Consider the following 21,643-nt stretch of genomic DNA (forward strand, 5'->3'; position numbering starts at 1 on the left):
ATCTCAAAAACATTCATAAATCAATTCTTTAGCTAAATATATAATCAAATATGGGTGTTGTGACTATTGAGAGGGAAATTACCACTTCAGTCCCCCAAGCTACCATGTTTAACATTTTCTGCCCTGAAAACCATCATCTTCTTCATAAAAGTATCCCCCATGCCAGTGTTGAGACCCATGAAGGAAATGGAGGACCTGGAACCATCAAGAAGGCTACTTTTGCTGCTCATCCAGGTAATTTAATTATACTTACTTAATTCAAAAGTTTTTTTAAAATTCCATAAAAAAAAGTTTTTTTTTTGTTGAAAAAACTAATGATGTATATGCTGTATAACTGTTTGAACTAAAAGTTGAAATGGATAGTTAAAGCCCAACGATTTGTTGGCGTCCACCCAACCTCATAAATCTTATATTAATATCTGATACCCCTCTCGTGCAAATGTCTCGGTTTGCAACGTGTACAATATAGACTCATTTCACCATGTGTTTTTAATTTCAAAAATTAATGAGATTGTCACAATTCGAATCCTCCACGGTTTGGTTTAAGAAGCTCTGATACCATGTAGTTATGAAACATCACTACAAGAAATCGTGGATTTTGTGGGGAAATATTTCACCACTGAATGCTATTTTTCGTCATAAAAGCCCTTAGTGGCGAAATCAGATTTCATCCCCAGTTCGCCATCCAATAGGCGCCACAATAGGTATTTATGGTGAATTTTAGTTTCGTCACAATTGGTATTATATTATGACGAAATATGTATCCTCACTCATCTCATTTATTTCCCCACGGATAAATATTTTATACGGTTTAATATTTAGTTTTGTGGGAAAAAAATTCACCACAAAAATTCCATAGTTTATAGGGACCACGGGATATTGCCACTAAAAAGTGACATTGTGTGACGAAAAACTCAACACAATTGATATATATGTTATGAGAAATATATATTTCGTCATTGTTGACTTACATGTTTCATCACAATTGATATATATGTTATGAGGAATATATTTCGCCATTAATGAGTTATATTGGGTGACAAGAAGTTTGTCACAATCGATTTTTATTTTATAGGGAATATTTTATATCGCCATTGATTATATTCCCTACAAATCTATTAATTTTAATGGCGATTAATTTCTCCCCACTAGATTTTCCTCACAAAAAGAGTGATTTCTTGTGTGACAGTTTGAACTAAAAGCTCAAGCTCGTAGTTAAAATTCAATCATAAATCTTATATTAATATGCATATATATGTATGATTGATGCAGATCACGAATTTAAGTATGTTAAGACAAAAGCAGAAGCAATAGATAAGGCAAACTTTACGATTGGATACAGTATAATTGAAGCAGATCCATGGTCCGACAAACTTGAAAAAATAACAGTTGTGGTGAAAGTTGAAGCTTCCTCTAATGGAGGATCCATTATCAAGAGCTGCTTCAAATATGTTCCAAAGGCTAATTGTGAACTTGATGAAGCTGAAATCAATGCTAATGCAGACAAGATAATGAACTTCTACAAAGTTCTTGAAAACTAATTCAAGGAGATAATAATGTGTGTTTCTGTGTTTGATGCTTTCTGTTTTCTGTACCTCTTTCCTTTGGATGTGTGAGGCCAATTATTATTGTTGATTTGGCCTGGGAATAAAAGTTTTATGTATGCCTCGTATCAATGGATGAAGAAATACAAATTTGAAAAATACACGTATCCATCTGATAAATTTGTTGATTCCATCTATTTATCTTGATTTTGGTAACGACACAAATCACAAGATTGCATTTGTAACAAAAAATACTAAAAATACCCATCTGTAAATCTATGAAACTACAGGACATTATTTGAAATTAACATTTTTATCCTTAAAAGGTTACATTGTTATTTCTAAATTAACTCATTGACAATACCTTTCTACATTGGTATAGACAACACCTTTCTATGTACAGTAAAACCTCTATATAAGAATACGCTTGGGACCGGGTTATTCGTATAACAATTGGAAGGTTATTACTAAATAGAGTTTGGTATAATAAAATTTCTCACCACATAAAATTCTAAATTTTTATCATAGACATGCATGGTTTATATATAATGTAACAACAATAGACATTAAGGGAACAAATTAAATATTTAGAATTTAGGTTTTCAATATATAGATAATTGGAAGAGTTTTATGGGAAAAATGTAAACATCAATGAGAATACTAAATATCTAGAATTTCAAGTTATAGTTTGTGTTTTCAACTCGTAGATAATTTTAATAGTTTTTTTCAATATTTCATAATTTAGTTTGAATTCTTAATATATATATATATATATATATATATATATATATATATATATATATATATATATATATATATATATGGGTGAGATCCAGCGTGACAAGGGCTTAAGTTGTGACAAGGAGCTTATTGTGTGACATAACAAAACTACGTAGTTTTGATGATAATTAAAAAGGGCAAGGTGGCAAATTGGTAAATACATTTTCCCGACATCTCTAACATCGTTTTTCGAAAATTTTTATACTATTAGACTCGTCTAAATTAGAGGGTCATTTTAAGATCCCTGAAGCTCAAGTAAAATTTTTTTCGGTGAACGGAATCCGAGTTTGCGTTTTTCGGCGAGAAAAAAAGTACCCAGAAAAATCTCAAAATATTTCAGAAAATGTAAAACATTATTCTAAGAAACTTTAATTCTTGGGTCGAAATAGGATTTCTTATGGTTTAGTCCCAATAAAATTTTTTTTTTAATTTTATCCATTTTACATGCTTCAATAATTTTTTGGGACTATACCGTAAGAAATCCCGCTTCGACCCACGAATTAAAGTTTCTTAGAATAATATTTTACATGTTTTGAAATTTTTTGAGAATTTTCTGGGCACTTTATTTCTCGCCAGAAAACGCCCACCCGGATTCCGTTCACCGGAATTTTTTTTACTTGAACTTCAGGGATCTTAAAATGACCGTCTAATTTAGACGAGTCTAATAGTATAAAAATTTTTGAAAAACAAGGTTAGAAATGTCGGGAAAATGTATTTTAAAGAAAAGAAATAAAACATTTTTCTGTTGGAACAATACAAGTATTATGTTGGAACAAATGGTACACTGATTTGGAACAATATAAGTAGGATAAAAAACGTATCCAGAAAATTATCAAAAAATTTGAAAACACGTAAAACATCATTTTAAGAAACTTTAATTCTTGGCTCAAAGTGAAATTCCTTACAGTTCTGACCCAATAAATTGTTGAAGCATGTAAAATGGACAAAATTAAGGAACAAGTTTTATTGGGACTAAACCGTAAAAAATCTCGCTTCGATGAATTAAAGTTTCTTATAATAATGTTTTACATTTTTTGGAATTTTTTTAGAATTTTATGGGTACTTTTTTCTTGCCAGAAACCGCCCACTCGGATTCCGTTCACCGGAATTTTTTTTACTTGATCTTCAGGGATCTTAAAATGACTGTTTAATTTAGACGAGTCTAATAGTATAAAAAATTTTAAAAAACGAGGTTAGAAATGTCAGAAAAATGTATTTTAAAGAAAAGAAATAAAACAATTTTCTGTTGGAACAATATAAGTATTATGTTGGAACAAATGGTACATTGATTTGGAACAACGTAAGTAGGACAAAAAAACGTGTTCAGAAAATTATCAAAAAATTCCAAAACATGTAAAACATTATTTTAAGAAACTTTAATTCTTGGCTCAAAGCGAGATTCCTTACAGTTTTTACCCAACAAATTGTTGAAGCATGTAAAATGTATAAAATTAAGGAAAAAGTTTATTGGGACTAAACCGTAAGAAATATCACTTCAACCCAAGAATTAAAGTTTCTTAGAATAATATTTTATATTTTCTGAAATTTTTTGAGAATTTTATGAGCACTTTTTTGCTTGCCGAAAAACGCCCACCCGGATTCCGTTCACCGGGATTTTTTTTACTTGAGCTTCATGGATCTTAAAATGACCGTTTAATTAAGACGAGTCCAACGGTATAAAATTTTTTGAAAAACGAGGTTGGAAAAGTTGGGAAAATACATTTTAAAGAAAAAAATAAAACAATTTTCTCTTTCCTTTTATTTACAAATTTGCCACCTCCTTTTGGTTAATTACAAAATTAGTCCTTGTCACACAATAAGGCTTGTCGCACAAACGAACAGAATCAGGTTCGGGTTTTTTGGCTCTCCTGTCTAAAGATAGGACTGATCTGGCAGCTAAATGCTGACTTCCCCCAACAGCCTTAGCTAAGAGTCTGGTACTAAACCAACCAGTAGGGATTGGGGTGAAACCACTCGAAGCGAATATAGGGCAAGGAGTGAAGAAGCTAGCCAAAGAGATAAGACTAAAAAGAGTCAGCTGTTTCCACACCCTCGAAGAAGGATATTCCTCTCAAAGCTTAGGCTAGTTGGTGATAGGGGGAGCTTCCATTTGCGTGCCATATGCCCTTATACTGCTCCACGAATGAACTATCCTCTGTAGTTCTTCCTATTCGTAGGTCATTTATGGCACGCGGGAAGGGCTCGTGCAGCTGTTGTCAATTCCCACGAATACGAATAAAGCCGAGGGTTCACGATCTACGGCTTTCTTTTCCTTGGGCGGGGGACTTTTAAACAGCTGCTAATGCCATAGGCTTCTTGCCTTTGTCAGAGCTTTTAGCGTAAAATGACTGATAATAGAGGAAGTCGGCTTACTAACTAGGGATTGGTAATTAGGCTTGATAGAGCCTTACGTTACGAAGGTTAGTGGACTCGGCTTGAAGCTTCTCTCTGTCAAAAGAAAAGTTGCTTGAATGGCACTGCGCAAAAGAGATATTATTGGTCTATTTGTCCAATCATTTCCTTTTGATAAAATGCCACACCTAACGAGATGAGGACATGAAGTTTTCCAGCATATAGAGGGTAAGCTATGTCATGTCACCGGAAGATGGGTCTATTGGACGACACGAGGTGTGCTGGTCATATCCTATCATCATTTTACCTAGTGGGCATGCTCGTCCAAGAGAGTAGTGGGACTTAAAAAGTGTATAACAAATTACGTTTGGGGGGTTATTCCTATTTATAACTGGCTCAAATTGGAACCGAGTTTTTTTTATAACAAAATAGAGGTTATTCCTATATAGAGTATTTCTATATAGAGGTTTTACTGTATATATGGTTTCACTTGAATTTAATTAACTTATTAACATTATCTTACGTGAGATTATGTTGTTATTTCTAGAAAGTTGACCTTATTTTATTTTTAAATGTATCTATCTTTCTCACTCTTTTCTAGATTTTAAATGATAATGACATAAGTATTTTAAAATGTATGTTTTGTCATAGATCTGGTTAATCTAATCAAGATTGGTTAGAATTAAAAAAAAAATCTCCAATTAACCAATAATTTTGAAACCGAATCAGAAATCGAACCGAATTGATAACTAGGTCAGAGATTAATTGGTTCAACCATTTAATTCAGATTGGTTGAATCAAATGACCTCATAAATAATATATATATATATATATATATATTAATTTAAATTATAAAATTTACTAAGAGTTTTAAATTTATTTTATGTATATTTAAAATTTAAATACTGAGTAAACTTTGTTCATATTGTAAAAAGTAATTAAATTTTTATAATATTTATCAAAATATATAAAAAATAAATATTAAATAAGATTTTAAATTGTAAATTTTAAGTAATAGTATAATATATAAGCATATGGTGTTGTTATTAATTATAAACTGAAAGCTAATTTAGAGGTAAGATGTATATAATGACTAATAGTCTAAATTTGAATCCCTTTTACAAGAAATTTGTTTTTTAATTAAATATGGATGAATGACTAACCAGATCAAACTGCTTAACCGGATTGGTTCATAGTTAACCCAACCGATTTAAACGGTTTAGTCCGGTTTATTAAGCCTATTAAAACCAGTATTAACCGGACCAAAGATCTGGCCGGTTCATGGTTGAATCCACCGGTCCGGTTTTCATAACAATGCAATTAAGTTATAATTTAGAAATAATTTTATAATTTTTTTGTGTGTAATACTCAACCAATCAATTATTATTTAGAGTTGGTTTAGTTTACCTGCTTTTTGCTATTGTTGTTTGATGTTCGTTATTACGTTTGCTGTTAGAAAAAAAAATATTTTTTCAAAAAATAAAGATTTTCTGATTTATAAAAAAAACTACTTTTCAACTATGAAAAACAAACAGAGTAATCAAACACTCCCACACACTTTTTCTTTCGATACTGAAAATTTCATATATAGTATAATGCATTAGTTTTTTAATTAGTTAATATATTACTCGGAGAATATTTGAAGTTCTCCATGTTAAGATTTTTAAACACACTACATTAATACTAATCGATATTGAATTTAATTTTATTGATTTTTTAGATTAATGAAATCGTATAAAAATGAATCAGACACGTGGTATTTTGGGAGCTTTTAGATCAACCACCACATATTTCAAAACATGTCTTTCGGATCTATTGAGAAGCTTCTATGGAACGTTTTATTTCTAGAGGGAATCTCCATCAGCCATATCAAAGAACTCAACACTACAGAAGACTTCTTCTAGAACCAGACTCCTAATAGAAGAATGAATCTTGATAATAAAAGGATTCCTAGAAGAAGAAAGATTCGGCCTCGGCTTTATAAATTGACAGATATGACTACATCCTAGGATACATTTTTGTTTTCAAATTTCGAAACTGTTTTTTCTCTTTTAAGTCTAAACAAGAGATAAAATTGTTTGATAGAAATTCGAAACAATTGTTTTTTACAGAAAAATCAACTAATATCTAATATCTATCGGTAACAACAAAACAACAAACAGCTAGCAGTAGCAACAAACAAACAGTAAACAAGAGCATGTGAAACAAATGGATCCTAACACTACAACTTACAACTAGTCCTACTCTCCAACCCTTCAGCATTTATTGACTTAAATGTCAAAGCGGGTTCACCGGACTTCGACCCCTCTCTAACGTTTGGTTCCATTTTATAGGTTAGATCAGAAAGCAACAAGACGTTGGAACTCTCTAATAGAAATTCAGATACACAGATATCAACTAATAAACTATATTTCTCTAATTAATTATATTTGATGATAGACTATTGCAAACACTACTAGCCTCGTTTATTCTTAATTATTAACATTATCATATCATGTACCTTGTTTAAAAAAAAAAAAAAAATCATATCATGTACCTAATAGATTATATTGTTACTCCAAAAAAAAAACGTACATTGTTATTATGACTTTTATTTTGGCATATATCCATATTTCTCACTCTTTTTTCAAAGAAGAATAGTAAGATTGACTTTTATATAAGTGATTGTGACATAATTAATCTTTTATAAATTTGATTAATTTGTTCAGGATTAATTTAAGCTTTTTTCCCCCTAAACAACAAGTATTATCAGATAGTAATGTTCGGGGCTTTATCATAGTTAAGCTCCCAGTTTCCGGGTGTCACGCCCAGTAATTAGGCGTGACGCCCAGTTTTCGGGCATCCCGCCTCGGAGCGGGCATGTCGTCCAGCCCCATGGTATATGACTTTGTCGTCACAGGCTGAGGGCTCGTGGCCGACACCCTGGGCCCATTCGCACGGCCCATGAGGGGGTCGACGGGCCAGCTTTCACGGGCCCGACGCCAGATATTTTCGAGCGCTCGGCCACGAGCAAATGGGCCCATGGTGTCGGCCACGAGCCATCAGCCCGTTTTTCTGATTTTTTAGATTTTATTTTTTTTCTTTTAGGTGAATAACGGTTTTGATCGTTTATTATAGGTTTTTATCATATGTCATTTGATTCCAGTGTCTACACATGTCGATAGGTGAATGTGTGACCGTATATCGGAGTTCAATATCCCTCAAGCCTACTAGGTTCTTGATTTGTTGGATCAGATGTGATTGTTGTAACGGGTGGATCATTGATGCAGTCTTTGGAAAATTCCTAAATCAAGATCTTAAGACAAGATCGTATTAACCAGCTTCACAGTGGTGACTCCATATGTTCTCTTTTTTGGGTGATAGTCTGGATTTCATAAGTGTCGTATAAGTTTATATTCGCATGATATCACCAACATTAAAAATTATAGATACCATTTTGTTAAAAAAGAAACACCATCATTCTCAAAGAAATATGAAACCATATAAAAAAAATTAGAGTAATTAATTTATTAGTCCCTATATTTTGACAAAACACACTGTTTAGTCCCTGTATTTTCAAAAACACATGGTAAGGTCCCTAACCTTTTTCTCAGTGAATTGTTTAGTCCTTCCATCTGTTTGTTAGATTTTTTAACGTTTATGACTTTGAAAATGATTAAATTACCCTTTATTAGTTACCTTCAAACTTCAGAAGAGGAAATCCAATTTAGAAGAAGAAGCTATTTATTTGTATGGAGAACAATAAAAAGAACAGACTCAATGCTTGCGAATTTGAACGATTAAGAAGAAAATCAAGAAGAAGAACACTCAAAGTTGATTTCAGATGCATTAGAGTTTAAAGGAAAGAAAAATAAAGGAAAAGAAGAACGCAAATCCAAATTGACTAACAGAATCTTCATGAGAGTCTAACGGCAGGGACTAAACAGTTCACCGAGAAAAACGTTAGGGACTAAACAGTTTACCGAGAAAAATGATAGGGACTTTACCATGTGTTTTTGAAAATATAAGGACTAAACAGTGTGTTTTATCAAAATATAGGGACTAATAAATTAATTACCCAAAAAATTATTAAAAAAACTTATCCCTTAATTATATTTTTCTAATTAATTATATATATATATGATTCACAATAGCGATGGAGATAGGAATCTATATTGGACAGCCAATTTTAGCCTTAGGTTTGGAGGTAATTTTTCAAAGTCTAGCCTGTGAGTAGCGGTGACAATGGGGAGGGGATTATCCGCAAATTGCGGTTATCTGAACAGAAGAGGATGGAAAATAACCATAAAAATTAAGGATGGGGATGGAGACGGGAAATTTTTTTCCCCGAAACCTAATTAGAGATGGGGATGAGGATTACTATATCCACACCGTGGGGATCCCTGCTCCGTTACCATGTAAATTCTCATGGGGATCCCCGAACAAAATCATTAATTTTAATTTCTAACCATTATTTTTATATCAATGTATCAAAATAAATTAGTAACTTTTTATTAAAAAAATATGTGCATGGGCAATATAACCAGCAATTGTTGCTGGTTACATTATTCGTAACCAACAATTGCTGTAACTAGTTTGCTAGTTACAGATTAAAGAGTAACCAGCAAACTGTTTACAGATTAATTTGTAACCAATACAATATTAAATGTTTTTGGTTATCTTTTAATATTATGACTAAATTTTTGTATATATAAAAATTAATATTATTAATTTATTGGGCATGAGAATTCTCCGAAACCGTATGAAGAGGGGATGAAAATGAAAAAATTTCCGAATCATTTAATGGGGATTCTCCGAAACCGTCCCATAAACATTTGGGGACGGAATAGTAAATGCATACTCGTCTCTGCTCCCGCAGCATTGCCACTCCTACTCGTGACGGGCTAAAAGCCTCCAAATTATGAAAAAGAGATACAACAAAGCATGGAAGAGTGTAAATATAAGATATGCATATGCATTAGATTAATTGAAAATCACAACACAACATACAACTTTTATTCTCAATCTCAGGCCAAAAGATAATTGGCCTCACACAAGCCCAAAAAGCAAAGAGACAGAAAACAGAAAGCATCAAACATAGAAACACAAACATTATTATCTTCCTTCTTGAATTAATTTTCAAGAACTTTGTAGAAGTTCATTATCTTGTCTGCATTAGCATTGATTTCAGCTCCATCAAGTTCACAATTAGTCTTTGGAACATATTTGAAGCAGCTCTTGATAATGGAACCTCCATTAGAGGAAGCTTCAACTTTCACCACAACTGTTATTTTTTCAAGTTTGTCGGACCATGGATCTGCTTCAATTATAGTGTACCCAATCGTAAAGTTTGACTTATCTATTGCTTCTGCTTTTGTCTTAACATACTTGAATTCGTGATCTGCATCAATGATATGATATATTGTCAGAGATTAATATAACATCAATATAACATTGATGAATACAGGATTGGTCGGTTGGGAGACTGATACGTGCATGTTATTTTTTTTTTTTTTTGTTAAATCTTCAATTTTTTTCCGTGTGTATTATATAATATATATATATAATCTGAGTTGTCAAAAATCAAATTTTAAGTATAATTTAAAACTTCTCAAAATTAAACTAGATTTCTAATAAAAAAAATTGGATTTAGAAAGGGCCAAATATGCACACAAAAAAAAAATTAGAAATATGGATTTAAGAAGCGCATCCAAAAAAATTTAGAAATTTGGATTTAAGAAATGTCTAATATACCAAAAAAATTTAGAAATTTGGATTTAAGAACGATCTAACATGCCAAAAATGTTAGGAATTTGGTCCTTCTTGAATCAATTTTGGGGCTGCTAATTCAGCACCTCATTAAAAAAATTTAGAGACAGATGGGTCCGGAACCACCTCAAATTGGATAATTAAATACAACCTCAATGAGTTAATTTTGTATTAATCATATAACAATCCCCAATCAAAATTTTAGGTCAAATTTTCAATTTATCAAATATCCAATCAAAGTTTAATCAAATCACCAATTTAGCATCCTATAATATCAAATTTTGTGGAGACAGGACCCGGAACTACCCTTGGTCATGGTGGTTCCGGCAGTCGGAGGGGCCCGACCCCTCAGGCTCTTTCCTGTATCCGTCCTTGTCTATGATTGAGCCTTAATTATTAGTTTAAACTTTTAATTCAAACGGTTCCATGAGATGATATTAGGTTTTTTTAGACCAAACTGTTAAGATCTTGACACCCTCATTAATTGGTGGAATTAAAAACACATAATAAGATGAGCATATGTTGTACGCCCTATAAATCCAGAGGCATTTGTGCACGAGATATGTCAGGAATTAATATAAAATCAATTCATTTATCACTTTTAGATCAAACGGCTATACTCTATATACATCATTAGTTTTTTTTTTTTAAACTTTTGAATTAAGTAAGTAATTTAAGTGGACTGCTAAATACCACTATCAAATTACTTATCGTGGCTTCTATTTGGACTTTTTTGCCATTCTCATCATTTTGATCAAAAAGTGAAAATTCTCTCTCCAAAATCATAAACCCGAACAACAATAATTGAAATTATGAAAATAATTGATGTGTGACAACCCGAACCCCGGAAATGGATGATTACAAGTCGGAAACATTAAAATTTACGTTAACTCATGAAAATAATACATTTTTTTATGATGATTTTGTATTTTCCACCTTAAAAAATTGGAGAATTTTATATTTTTCGTCATAAAAAATCGAATGATATTTTTCGTCACTAAAATTTTTACGATTTTGCACCGGGTAAAATTTGGTCTAGGCAGATGCCACATCCGCCTAGGCCAAATTTTGGCCGATTCTCTCAAAAAAAAATTCAGTTTTGATTTTTTTTTTTTTTATAAAAAAGGCAAAATTATCCAAATGGAGATAATGATAAATAATCTAGGGACGGTAAATAGCAATATCCTATAATTAAATTACCTGGATGAGCAGCAAAAGTAGCCTTCTTGATGGTTCCAGGTCCTCCGTTTCCTTCGTGGGTCTCAACACTGGCATGTGGGATACTTTTATGAAGAAGATGATGGTTTTCAGGGCAGAAAATGTTAAACATAGTAGCTTGGGGGACTGAAGTGGTAATTTCCCTCTCAACAGTCACAACACCCATATTTGATTATATATTTAGCTAAAGAATTGATTTATGAATGTTTTTGAGATGAGGAAATGCAAAGAATGAAGGTAGCTATTTATAGAATTAATTGAGCTTCAAATATTGATAATATATAATATTAATATAAATATGTACGTCATTTCCATTTCATCATTTTAATTGACTTTTACATACATGATGGGGTATATTACACCTATGGTTACTAAATTTTACCATTTTAAAATTATAGCCACTGAACTTCAATTCTTAACGACATTGCCACTGAACTTTATACTTTTTAACACTGGCGACCACTCAATTTTAGCTAACTCCTCAAAATGACCGTTAACAAGTTCAAAATGAAAATATTCAAGAATTACAGTTGTTCAGTATGACATTTACCATGAAGCTTTCTCTCTCTAAAAATTTAATCTCTTTCCTAACCAAACAAACTTACATGACCTCAAAACGAATTCAAGAATTAAAGTTCCTTAAAATATCATTAACTCTTCGAGTTTTTTTTATTTTGAGACTGTCAACAGTCGTTTTGAGACGGTGAGTGGCCACTGGTATTAAAAAGTGTAAAAATCAGTGGATATACTGTTAAAAATTGAAGTTCATTGGCCACACTGTTAAAATGGGTAAAGTTTAGTAACCATGCGTGTAATTTACCCATAAATGATGGTTATAAAGTAAGGGCTAAATATCATCTGGATTTTTCCAAAAAGTTTGATTGGTCCTTGAACTTTCAAGATGTCTTGATAGCTCCCTCAACTTGTATAAAATGTTCAAATAGCTTCCCCAATGTGCGTAAATTATAATCAATAATCAACCTGCTACAAAAAGTTAAAATAAAATAAACTATATGTAAAAGATGTATTATACGTACCTTAAAAATACTCGTGGTTTAGAAAAGAAAACCTTAATTAAATTAATTTTGAACCAATTAATAAATCAAATTTCTAAGAAATAACTTATGTTTTAAGAAATTAATTATGTCACTGTCATTCATGTAAAAGTCAATCTTATAAATCTTCAGTGAGAAATATGGATATATGTCAAAATAAAAGTCTATCTAAATTTGGAAATAACAATATAATCGATTAAGTACATGATATTATAATGTTTTTTTTTTTTTTGAAGAAATATTATAATGTTAATAAGTTAATAATTAAGAATAAACGTGGCCAGCAGTGGTTGCGATAGTCTACTATCATGAATATAATTAATTAGACAAATATAGTTTTTTCTTTTAATTGTAATGGACTCTTTATTATTAAAGAACGAATGCATCCTGAATCTGCATGTTGTCACAGAAATACAGAAACATATAAATGAATGAAGGCGTAATATCTTTCCAGACCTCTTAAGTTGTCCCAATACTGTAACTGACCTTGAACTTAGACTTGTGACAACTAACCCTTTCAACTTACTTATTTGGAACAAATAACTCATCAAATTGCTCAATTGTAATAAATAACTCCCCAAGTTGCTTATTTATTAGAACAAATAACCCCTAAACCCCAAAAAATATTCAACATAATATTACATCAGAAATAAAAGATTAATTTCAAATTGTCGTTTGCTACATCTAACTAATCAAGTGATATATTAAGTAAAGAGAAAAACTCCCGAAATAACCTATTTGAGGGGTTATTTGGTCCAAATAAGCAAGTTGGGGGGTTAGTTGTCACAAGTCTAAGTTCGAGGGGTCCCCTGGCAGGCGAGCGTCCCACAGACGCCAAACACGGCACACGACACGTCAAACGCTCGTCCAGCGGGTGTTTGATGCACGCCCGACGCTCGTTGGGCGGTAACCCAACTCCCCTTGGGTGAACGCCCAATTCGTTGGGTAGCGCCTAACGATCGTTGGGCGTACGCCACCGAGTGTTGGACGCACGCCCGACAGCGTTGGGCGTGCGCCCAACAGCTGTTGGGCGTGCGCCCAACAATTGTTGGGCGTCCACTCAACCTCGGGATCCGTGCCTATAAAAGGCACAGATCCTCATGCATTTGAAGGGGGGATCAAGGGAGCTTCTCTTTCTAAAAAAATATTTTTAGAGAGAGAAAGTAAATTTTTGGGGAAAAAACATTTTTTTTTCCTAAAAAATTGAAAATTTCAAAAAGTTAAATATTTTACAAAAAACACCAAAAAAATCACAACTCGTGGAATCAACCGGCTTCGACTGTTAATACCGATCTTGAGGTATTATCTGAGGACTAGACTCATTTAATTTATTTATTTCGTTTATTTATTTTATTTATAGTTTTGTTTATTCTATTTATTTTATCACATTTATTTATTTTTTCCCCATTTATTTAATTTCAGTCTCGTATTAAATAAACGTTTTGGTTTTAAATAAAAATCTCGTTTTGAAGTCCCAACACGAACCGTGATCCGATTTAAGGGTAGTTCGAGACTAAAACGTTGTAAATATAGAATTTAAAAGTGTTTTTCCTAATTAACGTTTTGAAGTAAAACATCGTTTTGGGAGGCTCCACTATATACTATGACCTGACCAAAATGATAGAATAGAATAGATCTAAAGCTTTTTAATAAATCTGAAAACTGTTGGACTGTTTCTGTAATTCTTCGTTTTCAAGCAGTTTAGCGACGGATTTTCCATCGCTAAAACTAGGGATGGCAACGGGTACTCTACCCGCGGGTACCCGGCACTACCCGACCCTAATGGGACTAGACGTATCCTGTATAAAAAGGTATGGGACGTGTATGGGATCAAAACCATTACCTGTTAGGGTAATGGAACAAGTATGGGAAGACCCCCCAGGGTACCCGGTACCCGTCTTAAATTTTTTATATATTAAAAAATATTATTGTGTTTTGGATGTAAGATGTGAGATTTGAATACTAAACTTTTGTTCTTTAACCATTAAGTGATACCACTAAACTATTTTATTTTTATTGATTAAGGTTCAATTTGTTCAATTTTTAAATCGATGATTTATTAAATTTATACTTTGTTAAATTTGTAATATTTTTTATTTTATTTATTGATTCTTAACGGGTAAGGGTACCCGCGGGTACCCGTGAATTAAATGGTAAGGGTATGGGATGCAAAACATATACCCGTTAGGGTAATGGGAAGGGTACATGTAATTAAAAAATAAAAGGGTAAGGGTTTGAGATTGACACTACCCGCGGGTACCCTATCCGTTGCAATCCCTAGCTAAAACTGTTGGAAATCAAAAAATACCATTTTAAGCCCTTTTCTTAACTTTTTGATATTTGGTCTCTTACATATATATGCATAAGTATGTAACTAATTTATTAAAATCATTTTGGGGTTATATGACTAATAATTAATTATTATATATTTACCTATTTTGTATATTTGTGTATCATTTTTATTAATTTGATTTTGCAAAACTATATGTATATGTTTTCTTTTAATTCATTTAAACTGTGATTAGTTATTATTTTGAGGGGTTATTTTCTATGAATCCATTTTGTATAAAACTATTTTGAGCTAAGGGTTATTTTCTTATTTATGAACCTATTTATTATTTTTACATGTTTTTTAATCTATAGGTATTATTACTATTTTTACTGCTATATATATATATATATATATATATATATATATATATATATATATATATATAAAAGTATGTATATTCTTTCTTATTTTGACTTTTATATGTATATATATTTCAAATGTATTCTATTGGGTGGGTTTTGGATGTAATTTGTTAGTTGTTGTAATTGTGTTCAAGTAAGGATTAATTGAATGAAAAAAGGGGAAAATAAACCACAAAAAGAGATTTCAATTTGGTTATTTAAAACTAAAGGTTTCTAGAGGTTCCTAATATAAATAAAAGGTTTTTAGTTCTTTATCATTTTCAAACGACTTCCTAAAACATCACGTTTTGAAACCTCAATCCGTTCCAATGACGGATTAAGCGCGCCTTGTAATTAAAATCATTTTTCTTGTAAATAATAGTGTTTTGAATCGTTTTCCTATCTAAACGGTTTTGTACAAAAATAAATGGACTTGTATGCTTAATCACGTTTTCGGTTGAATATGCATTTTTCACGTTTTCCAGCACTCGAGTCGTTCCAACGACGATTCGAGTGAAAAGCAAGTAAATTAACGGGGTTTTGAAACGTATCAAAATCGTTCCAACGACGATTAAGGTACGAACCATATAAATAAACCTTCTTTCGGGGAGTGGGATTAATTTAGATTTAATGTATAGCTTAAAGCATAATTCATGTTGTAAATAAACCAATTCTTTCTTCTATCTCCCTCTTTCTTCTACATATTCTAATTCATGTAAATGGGTGATTCTTTACTAAAATGGCTTTCAATAATATGCTCAAAACGGTTTTCAAAAAGAGAAAGAAAATGTTTCAAATGAATTTTAAACTTAAAGAAATATGTGATTAGTCCGTTAGCGCCTAACATGCTAAGTAGGAGGCCGGTGGTTCAGAACCGGGCGATGTTGGGGTGCGTAGTAGCCTTTTTCCGGAAAGGAGCTAGCCTTCTCGGCTCGTACCCAAATTTCCCGAACCATCACAGGTCTCCCGCAAGGGATCAGTGTTCATTTCCTAATCGTGGGTGGTGACTCTTCCATACTCCGAGCTTCGGCCCTTCTGAGCAGATTGATTCCGCGATTGGTTACTTTCGGCGCCAATCACAACATCTGTCGTTAATGGTGTCCACCCCCGGGTCTTCCGGGCGAGGCCGCGACACCTACAATAGGAATGTGTGTTGGGTGCCATAACATGGACTGCATTATTCGTTAACTTTGGAACAAATGCCACTAAACAATTCGGGTGGTTATGAATAAAAATCGACCGAACCAGACTCCGTAAGGTCTCTTTTCCTCTTTCCAATACTGTCTACCACTTCCTTTGCATTGGATTCAAACGTGATACTGATATATCCCAAAGAGAATGGCCACTCCAAGCTCGCTTTTAGTGCCAATGCTTCCGCCATTTTAGCTGATACGATACCTTGCATATGAGTGCTTGATCTGTCTAGAAACTTGCCTGCATTATCTCTCAGCACTGCTCCTGCACAAATGATCCCCTCCTCTATGAACAAAGGCGCATCAAAGTTACATTTCACGCTTTGGCTCCCAGTTTGATCCACTTTCCTCTGCTATGATTGTCCCCTCGGCCCCTCCCCGCTCCTCGAAACACCTTTTCTCCCCACATGTGCCCCGATTCTATTACCCGCAACATCCGATATAGTTCCTGCCCGTTGTAGACACCGAGTCGAAGGACCTGTGACGAAAACCGATAACAAGACGGTTGAAGCGGTTGGTTCTGATAATTTAAGGCAAAAATAATAATAAAAATCACGAGAGGATCTGTAGGGGTTGCGGTCGTTGAGTGGACGGCTCGCGGGTGCTCAGCGGCGTTGGATGAGCGCTTAGCGGCAGCCGGCGCGCGCCCGACGGCAGTTGGACGCGCGCCCGGCAGCGGGGCACGCACGCCCAACCTACGTTAGGCGTGCGCCCAACATCCGTCGGGCGGACGCCCAACGACGTCGGGCGTTCGCCCAACGTCGTTGGGCGTGCGCCCAGCCCAACGACGTCCGGCGTTCGCCCAACGTCGTTGGGCGTGCGCCCAGCCCAACGTCTGTTGGGCGAACGCCCAACATCTGTTGGGCGCACGCCCAACGTTGGGTTCTGTTGGGCGTTCGCCCAAACACTGGATGGGCGTTCGCCCAATCATTTTGGGCGTAGCCCGACGCCCTTCGGGCTACGCCCAAATTTTTTTTGGGATCTGTGCCTATAAAAGGCACAGATCCCCATGCATTGAGGGGGGGTGGGATTTTGAGAGCTTCTCACTCTAAAACATTTTTTAGAGAGAGAAAGTGATTTTTTTGGGAAAAAACATTTTTTTTCTAAAAATTTGGAAATTCCTAAAAGTTAAATATTTTACCAAAACACCGAAAAATCACGTCGTGGAATCAACCGACTTCAACTGTCAATACCGATCTTGAGGTATTATCCGAGGACTAGACTCGTGTCATTTATTTTAATTATTTTGTTCATTTATTTTTATTGTTAGTTTTTATTTATTTATTTATCACATTTATTTACTTTTCCGTATTTATTTAATTCTCGTCTCGTATTAAATAAACGTTTGTTTGGGTTTTGAAATCAAAAAACCTCGTTTTAACATCCCAATATGAACCGTGATCCCGTTTGAGGGTAGTTCAGGAATTCCGACGTTGTATATGTATAGATTTTAGAAAAGCCTTTCTAATTAACGTTTTAAAAATAAAACATCGTTTTCAGAGTCTCCGTTATAGACTATGATCCTATTTGGGTAGTTCGGAGGTCCAAAACGATAGAATAGATCTAATTTAAAGTGTTTGAACAAATCTGGAATGTTAGGTACTGTTTCTGTAATTTTCCATTTTCTGTCACAAAGGGCACTTTACCGACGGAATTTCCATCGGTAAAGCTGCTGAAATGTAAAAAAAATGCTATTTTGATCCTTCTTTCTCACCTTTTAGACTTTTGGTCCTTTATATATATATATATGTATAATTATGTAATATATGCATTCAAATTATTTTTAATTATTTTGTATCTATATTTATTCAACATGTTTAGATATTATTTTTCATTAATTTGATTTGATAAAATTATATGTATATATATAGATTTTCCTTTAAATTCATTTAAACTATACATATTTGCCATTTTGGGATTATTAAGGGTTATTTTCTATATATACTTGTCATAATAGTTGTTTTGGGGTTAAAAGTTAATTTCTTATCATTTGTGAATATTAGTGTCATTTTCATCTATTAATCATAGTCTTTATTATTTACCTTTTCTTTTAAATGTATACGTATAATTATCATTTCTATTATATATATATATATATATATATATATATATATATATATATATATATATATATATATATATATCTTTCTTCCCTTTTTAAATTTCCTATATGTATATACGATTTGGAAAATGTTTTGGTTGGGTGAATTTGGATTTAATTTATTAATTGTTGTCATTATATTCAAATGAAGGATAATTGAGTGAAAAGGGTGAAAATAAACCACAAAAAGAGATTTTAATTTGCTTATTTAAACTTAAGTTTTCTATAAGTTCCTAATGTAAATAAAAGGCTTTCCTATTACTTTAAACCGTTTCCTAAAACATCACGTTTTAAAACTTTAATTCGTTCCAACGACGGATTAAGCGAACATTGTACTTAAAATTGTTTCTTTGTGAATAACGAAGTTTTGAATTGTTTTCCTAACTAAATGGTTTTGCACAAAATAAATTGACTTGTATGCTTAATCACGTTTTAGATTAAAACCGTTTGTTCAACGTTTTCAAACGCTCGAGTCGTTCCAACGGCGATTCGAATGAACATCATTAACAGGGTTTTGAAACGTACCTAAATCGTTCCAACGGTGATTAAGGTACGAACCATGTAAATAAACTCGTTTTTTTGGGAGTGAGATTAGCGTAGATGTAACATACGATATAAAGCATAAATCACGCTGTGAATAAATCAATTCTTTCTTCTCCCCCTCTCTCTCCTATATACTTTAAATTTATGCAAAATGGGTGATTCTTTACTAAAATGGCTTTTAATGACATGCTCAAAACGGTTTTCAAAATGAGAAAGAAAAGGTTTCAAATGAATTTTAAACTTAAAGAAATATGCGATTAGTCCGTTATCGCCTAATACGCTGAGTAGGAGGCCGGTGGTTCATAACCAGGCGATGTCGGGGTGCCTGGTAGCCTTTTTCCGGAAAGGAGCTAGCCTTCTCGACTCGTACCTAAGTTTCCCGAACCCTCACCGGTCTCCCGCAAGGGATCGGTGTTCATTTTCCCATTCGTGGGTGGCGACTCTTCCATACTCTAGGCTTCGGTCCTGCCGAGCAGCTTGATTCCACGATTGGTTGCTTTCGGCGCCAATCACCGCTTACGTCGCCATGAGGTGTCCACCCCCCGGTCCATCCGGGCGAGGCCGTCGGCACCTTGTCTAACACTCGTCTGTCGCAATTTTGTGCAGAATCGCTCCCTAATTGATCTGCCTGATTCCCAGCTCCATGATTCGAACATGAAAAGCTAAATTTTATGAATTATATTAAAGAAAAGTTTTATGTATCATCTCATTCATGAAGTCATTCATGGAGAAATGATGCGGGCATCCTACCTAGAGCCACCGCCAACACAACCTGGCGGATCCTCAGATACCACATGCCAAACAAACAGCACGTGCACCCAAAGTTATACCCATCGGGGCGGATCCTAGGAGTGTACGAAAGGATATATCCCTTTCGGCGTATCAACCTCAACTCCTAGGCGGATGCGCAGGCTTACTTCCTCACGAAGGAAATCACCAACAACCCTAACAAGCCGTGCATGTACCTTTGTACTACTTATTTGGCGCTTTACCAATCTTACCCTTTCTTTGTGCCTTGTTGTAACCCTGGGAGGGGTATTTTTTGTCATTTCGGGAGTTATTTAAACCCCCATTTTGTAAGGATGAGGTAACTTTTATCAATCAACTCTTTCTCTTTGAGAATGGAAGGTTTATACCTTTATATTGGGATTCACTCCTTTTAGTCTAGCTAGAGAAGAACATATTTGTTGGTTTACGATTAAAACCTTTATTTATCGCTTTCAATTTGTATGAGTTGGTATCAGAGCCAATCGTTTCCTGACCCGAAACTTATATTGGCAATGGTTCAACCTCGACAATCGCAAGATTCCACGGAGGCCAGTGACCGGAGGTATGAAGAGCTGAGGGAGCACCTCATGAAGCAGATCCAAGTCAGCATTGAGCGGCAAAGGAAAATCGACCAACGGTTCCAGGAGTTATCCACTTCCCTGGAAAACTTCAAACTGGAGGTTCTGGGCTTGATCAGACCAGCCTCCGGAGAGTCAAACCAGAGGAGGGAAGGAGTCCTTAAACAACAGTCCCAAAGGCAACCCACACCACCACAGTCACTCGCACCTAGACTGCCCTTGGCAAATGTACCGCCCCTACTGATGGGTCCTAGGGATCCTGAGGTAAGAAGACCCAACTATGTCCTTGTATATAATGCAGATAGTGATGATTTTGAGGGTATTAGGGATGATGGCACCTTTAGAAATATGAAGGATGTTGGTCCTATGGGCAACCGACATATGGGTGTTGCTAGGGCAGACCCAGGTCTAGGGAACTTTGATAGAGATGATGCTTTTAAGCTAAAAATAGACTTACCATCCTTCGGAGGTGAGTTAGATATAGAAGGATTCCTAGACTGGTTATCTGAAGTTGAGCGTTTCTTTGAGTATGCTGGGATTCCTGATGAAAGGAAAGTGAGGCTGGTGGCATATTGTTTGAAGGGTGGCGTATCAGTTTGGTGGGATTAGTTGAGGGAAGAAAGAAGAAGAGGGGGCAGAGATCCGATTAGATCTTGGCTATGGATGAAGGCGATGTTGAGGGAGCGGTTTCTACCGCTAGATTATGAGCAGTACATATATAGTTCCTACAGAGGATGTTCTCAGGGAAATCGTAGTGTCTATGAATATACCTCGAAGTTCTTGAGACTTTCGACAAGGGCTAACTTGTCAGAAACCGAAAGTCAAAAGACATCTAGGTATCTAGAAGGGTTGAGATACAACATCCAAGATCGTATTGGTACACAGATGGTGATTCGAGTGCAAGATGCCAGGAATTTAGCTCTTAAGGCCGAATCTCAATTGACCGGGAGATCCAGGAGATCCACCACTGCTGAGCATACGCCTGGAGGAAGAGATAATTTGAAGTCCTATGACAAAGGCAAACAGGTGGGGAGTGCTAGTGGGGCAAATGGCAACAATATAGGAAGAGGGTCTGGAGGAGATACCAGAC

General features: G+C 34.4%; 2 protein-coding genes across 2 annotated transcripts; one reads left to right on the forward strand and one right to left on the reverse strand.

Annotated features, from left to right (window-relative positions):
- The first annotated feature begins 10 nt into the window (after nucleotides 1-10).
- On the forward strand, nucleotides 11-1,721 carry LOC136230932 (major allergen Pru av 1-like). The gene is made up of 2 exons (XM_066020143.1): nucleotides 11-234; nucleotides 1,273-1,721. The coding sequence occupies exons 1-2, from the start codon at nucleotides 51-53 to the stop codon at nucleotides 1,539-1,541; spliced, it is 453 nt and encodes a 150-aa protein (XP_065876215.1). The 5' UTR covers nucleotides 11-50; the 3' UTR covers nucleotides 1,542-1,721.
- Nucleotides 1,722-9,602: 7,881 nt separating this feature from the next.
- Nucleotides 9,603-11,847, reverse strand: LOC136230676 (major allergen Pru av 1-like). The gene is made up of 2 exons (XM_066019830.1): nucleotides 11,625-11,847; nucleotides 9,603-10,056 (listed from the first exon to the last, which is right to left on the reverse strand). The coding sequence occupies exons 1-2, from the start codon at nucleotides 11,806-11,808 to the stop codon at nucleotides 9,788-9,790; spliced, it is 453 nt and encodes a 150-aa protein (XP_065875902.1). The 5' UTR covers nucleotides 11,809-11,847; the 3' UTR covers nucleotides 9,603-9,787.
- Between the last annotated feature and the right edge of the window lie 9,796 nt (nucleotides 11,848-21,643).

This window comes from Euphorbia lathyris, chromosome 5, assembly GCF_963576675.1.
Source record: "Euphorbia lathyris chromosome 5, ddEupLath1.1, whole genome shotgun sequence".
In the NCBI taxonomy this organism is placed as follows: domain Eukaryota; kingdom Viridiplantae; phylum Streptophyta; class Magnoliopsida; order Malpighiales; family Euphorbiaceae; genus Euphorbia; species Euphorbia lathyris.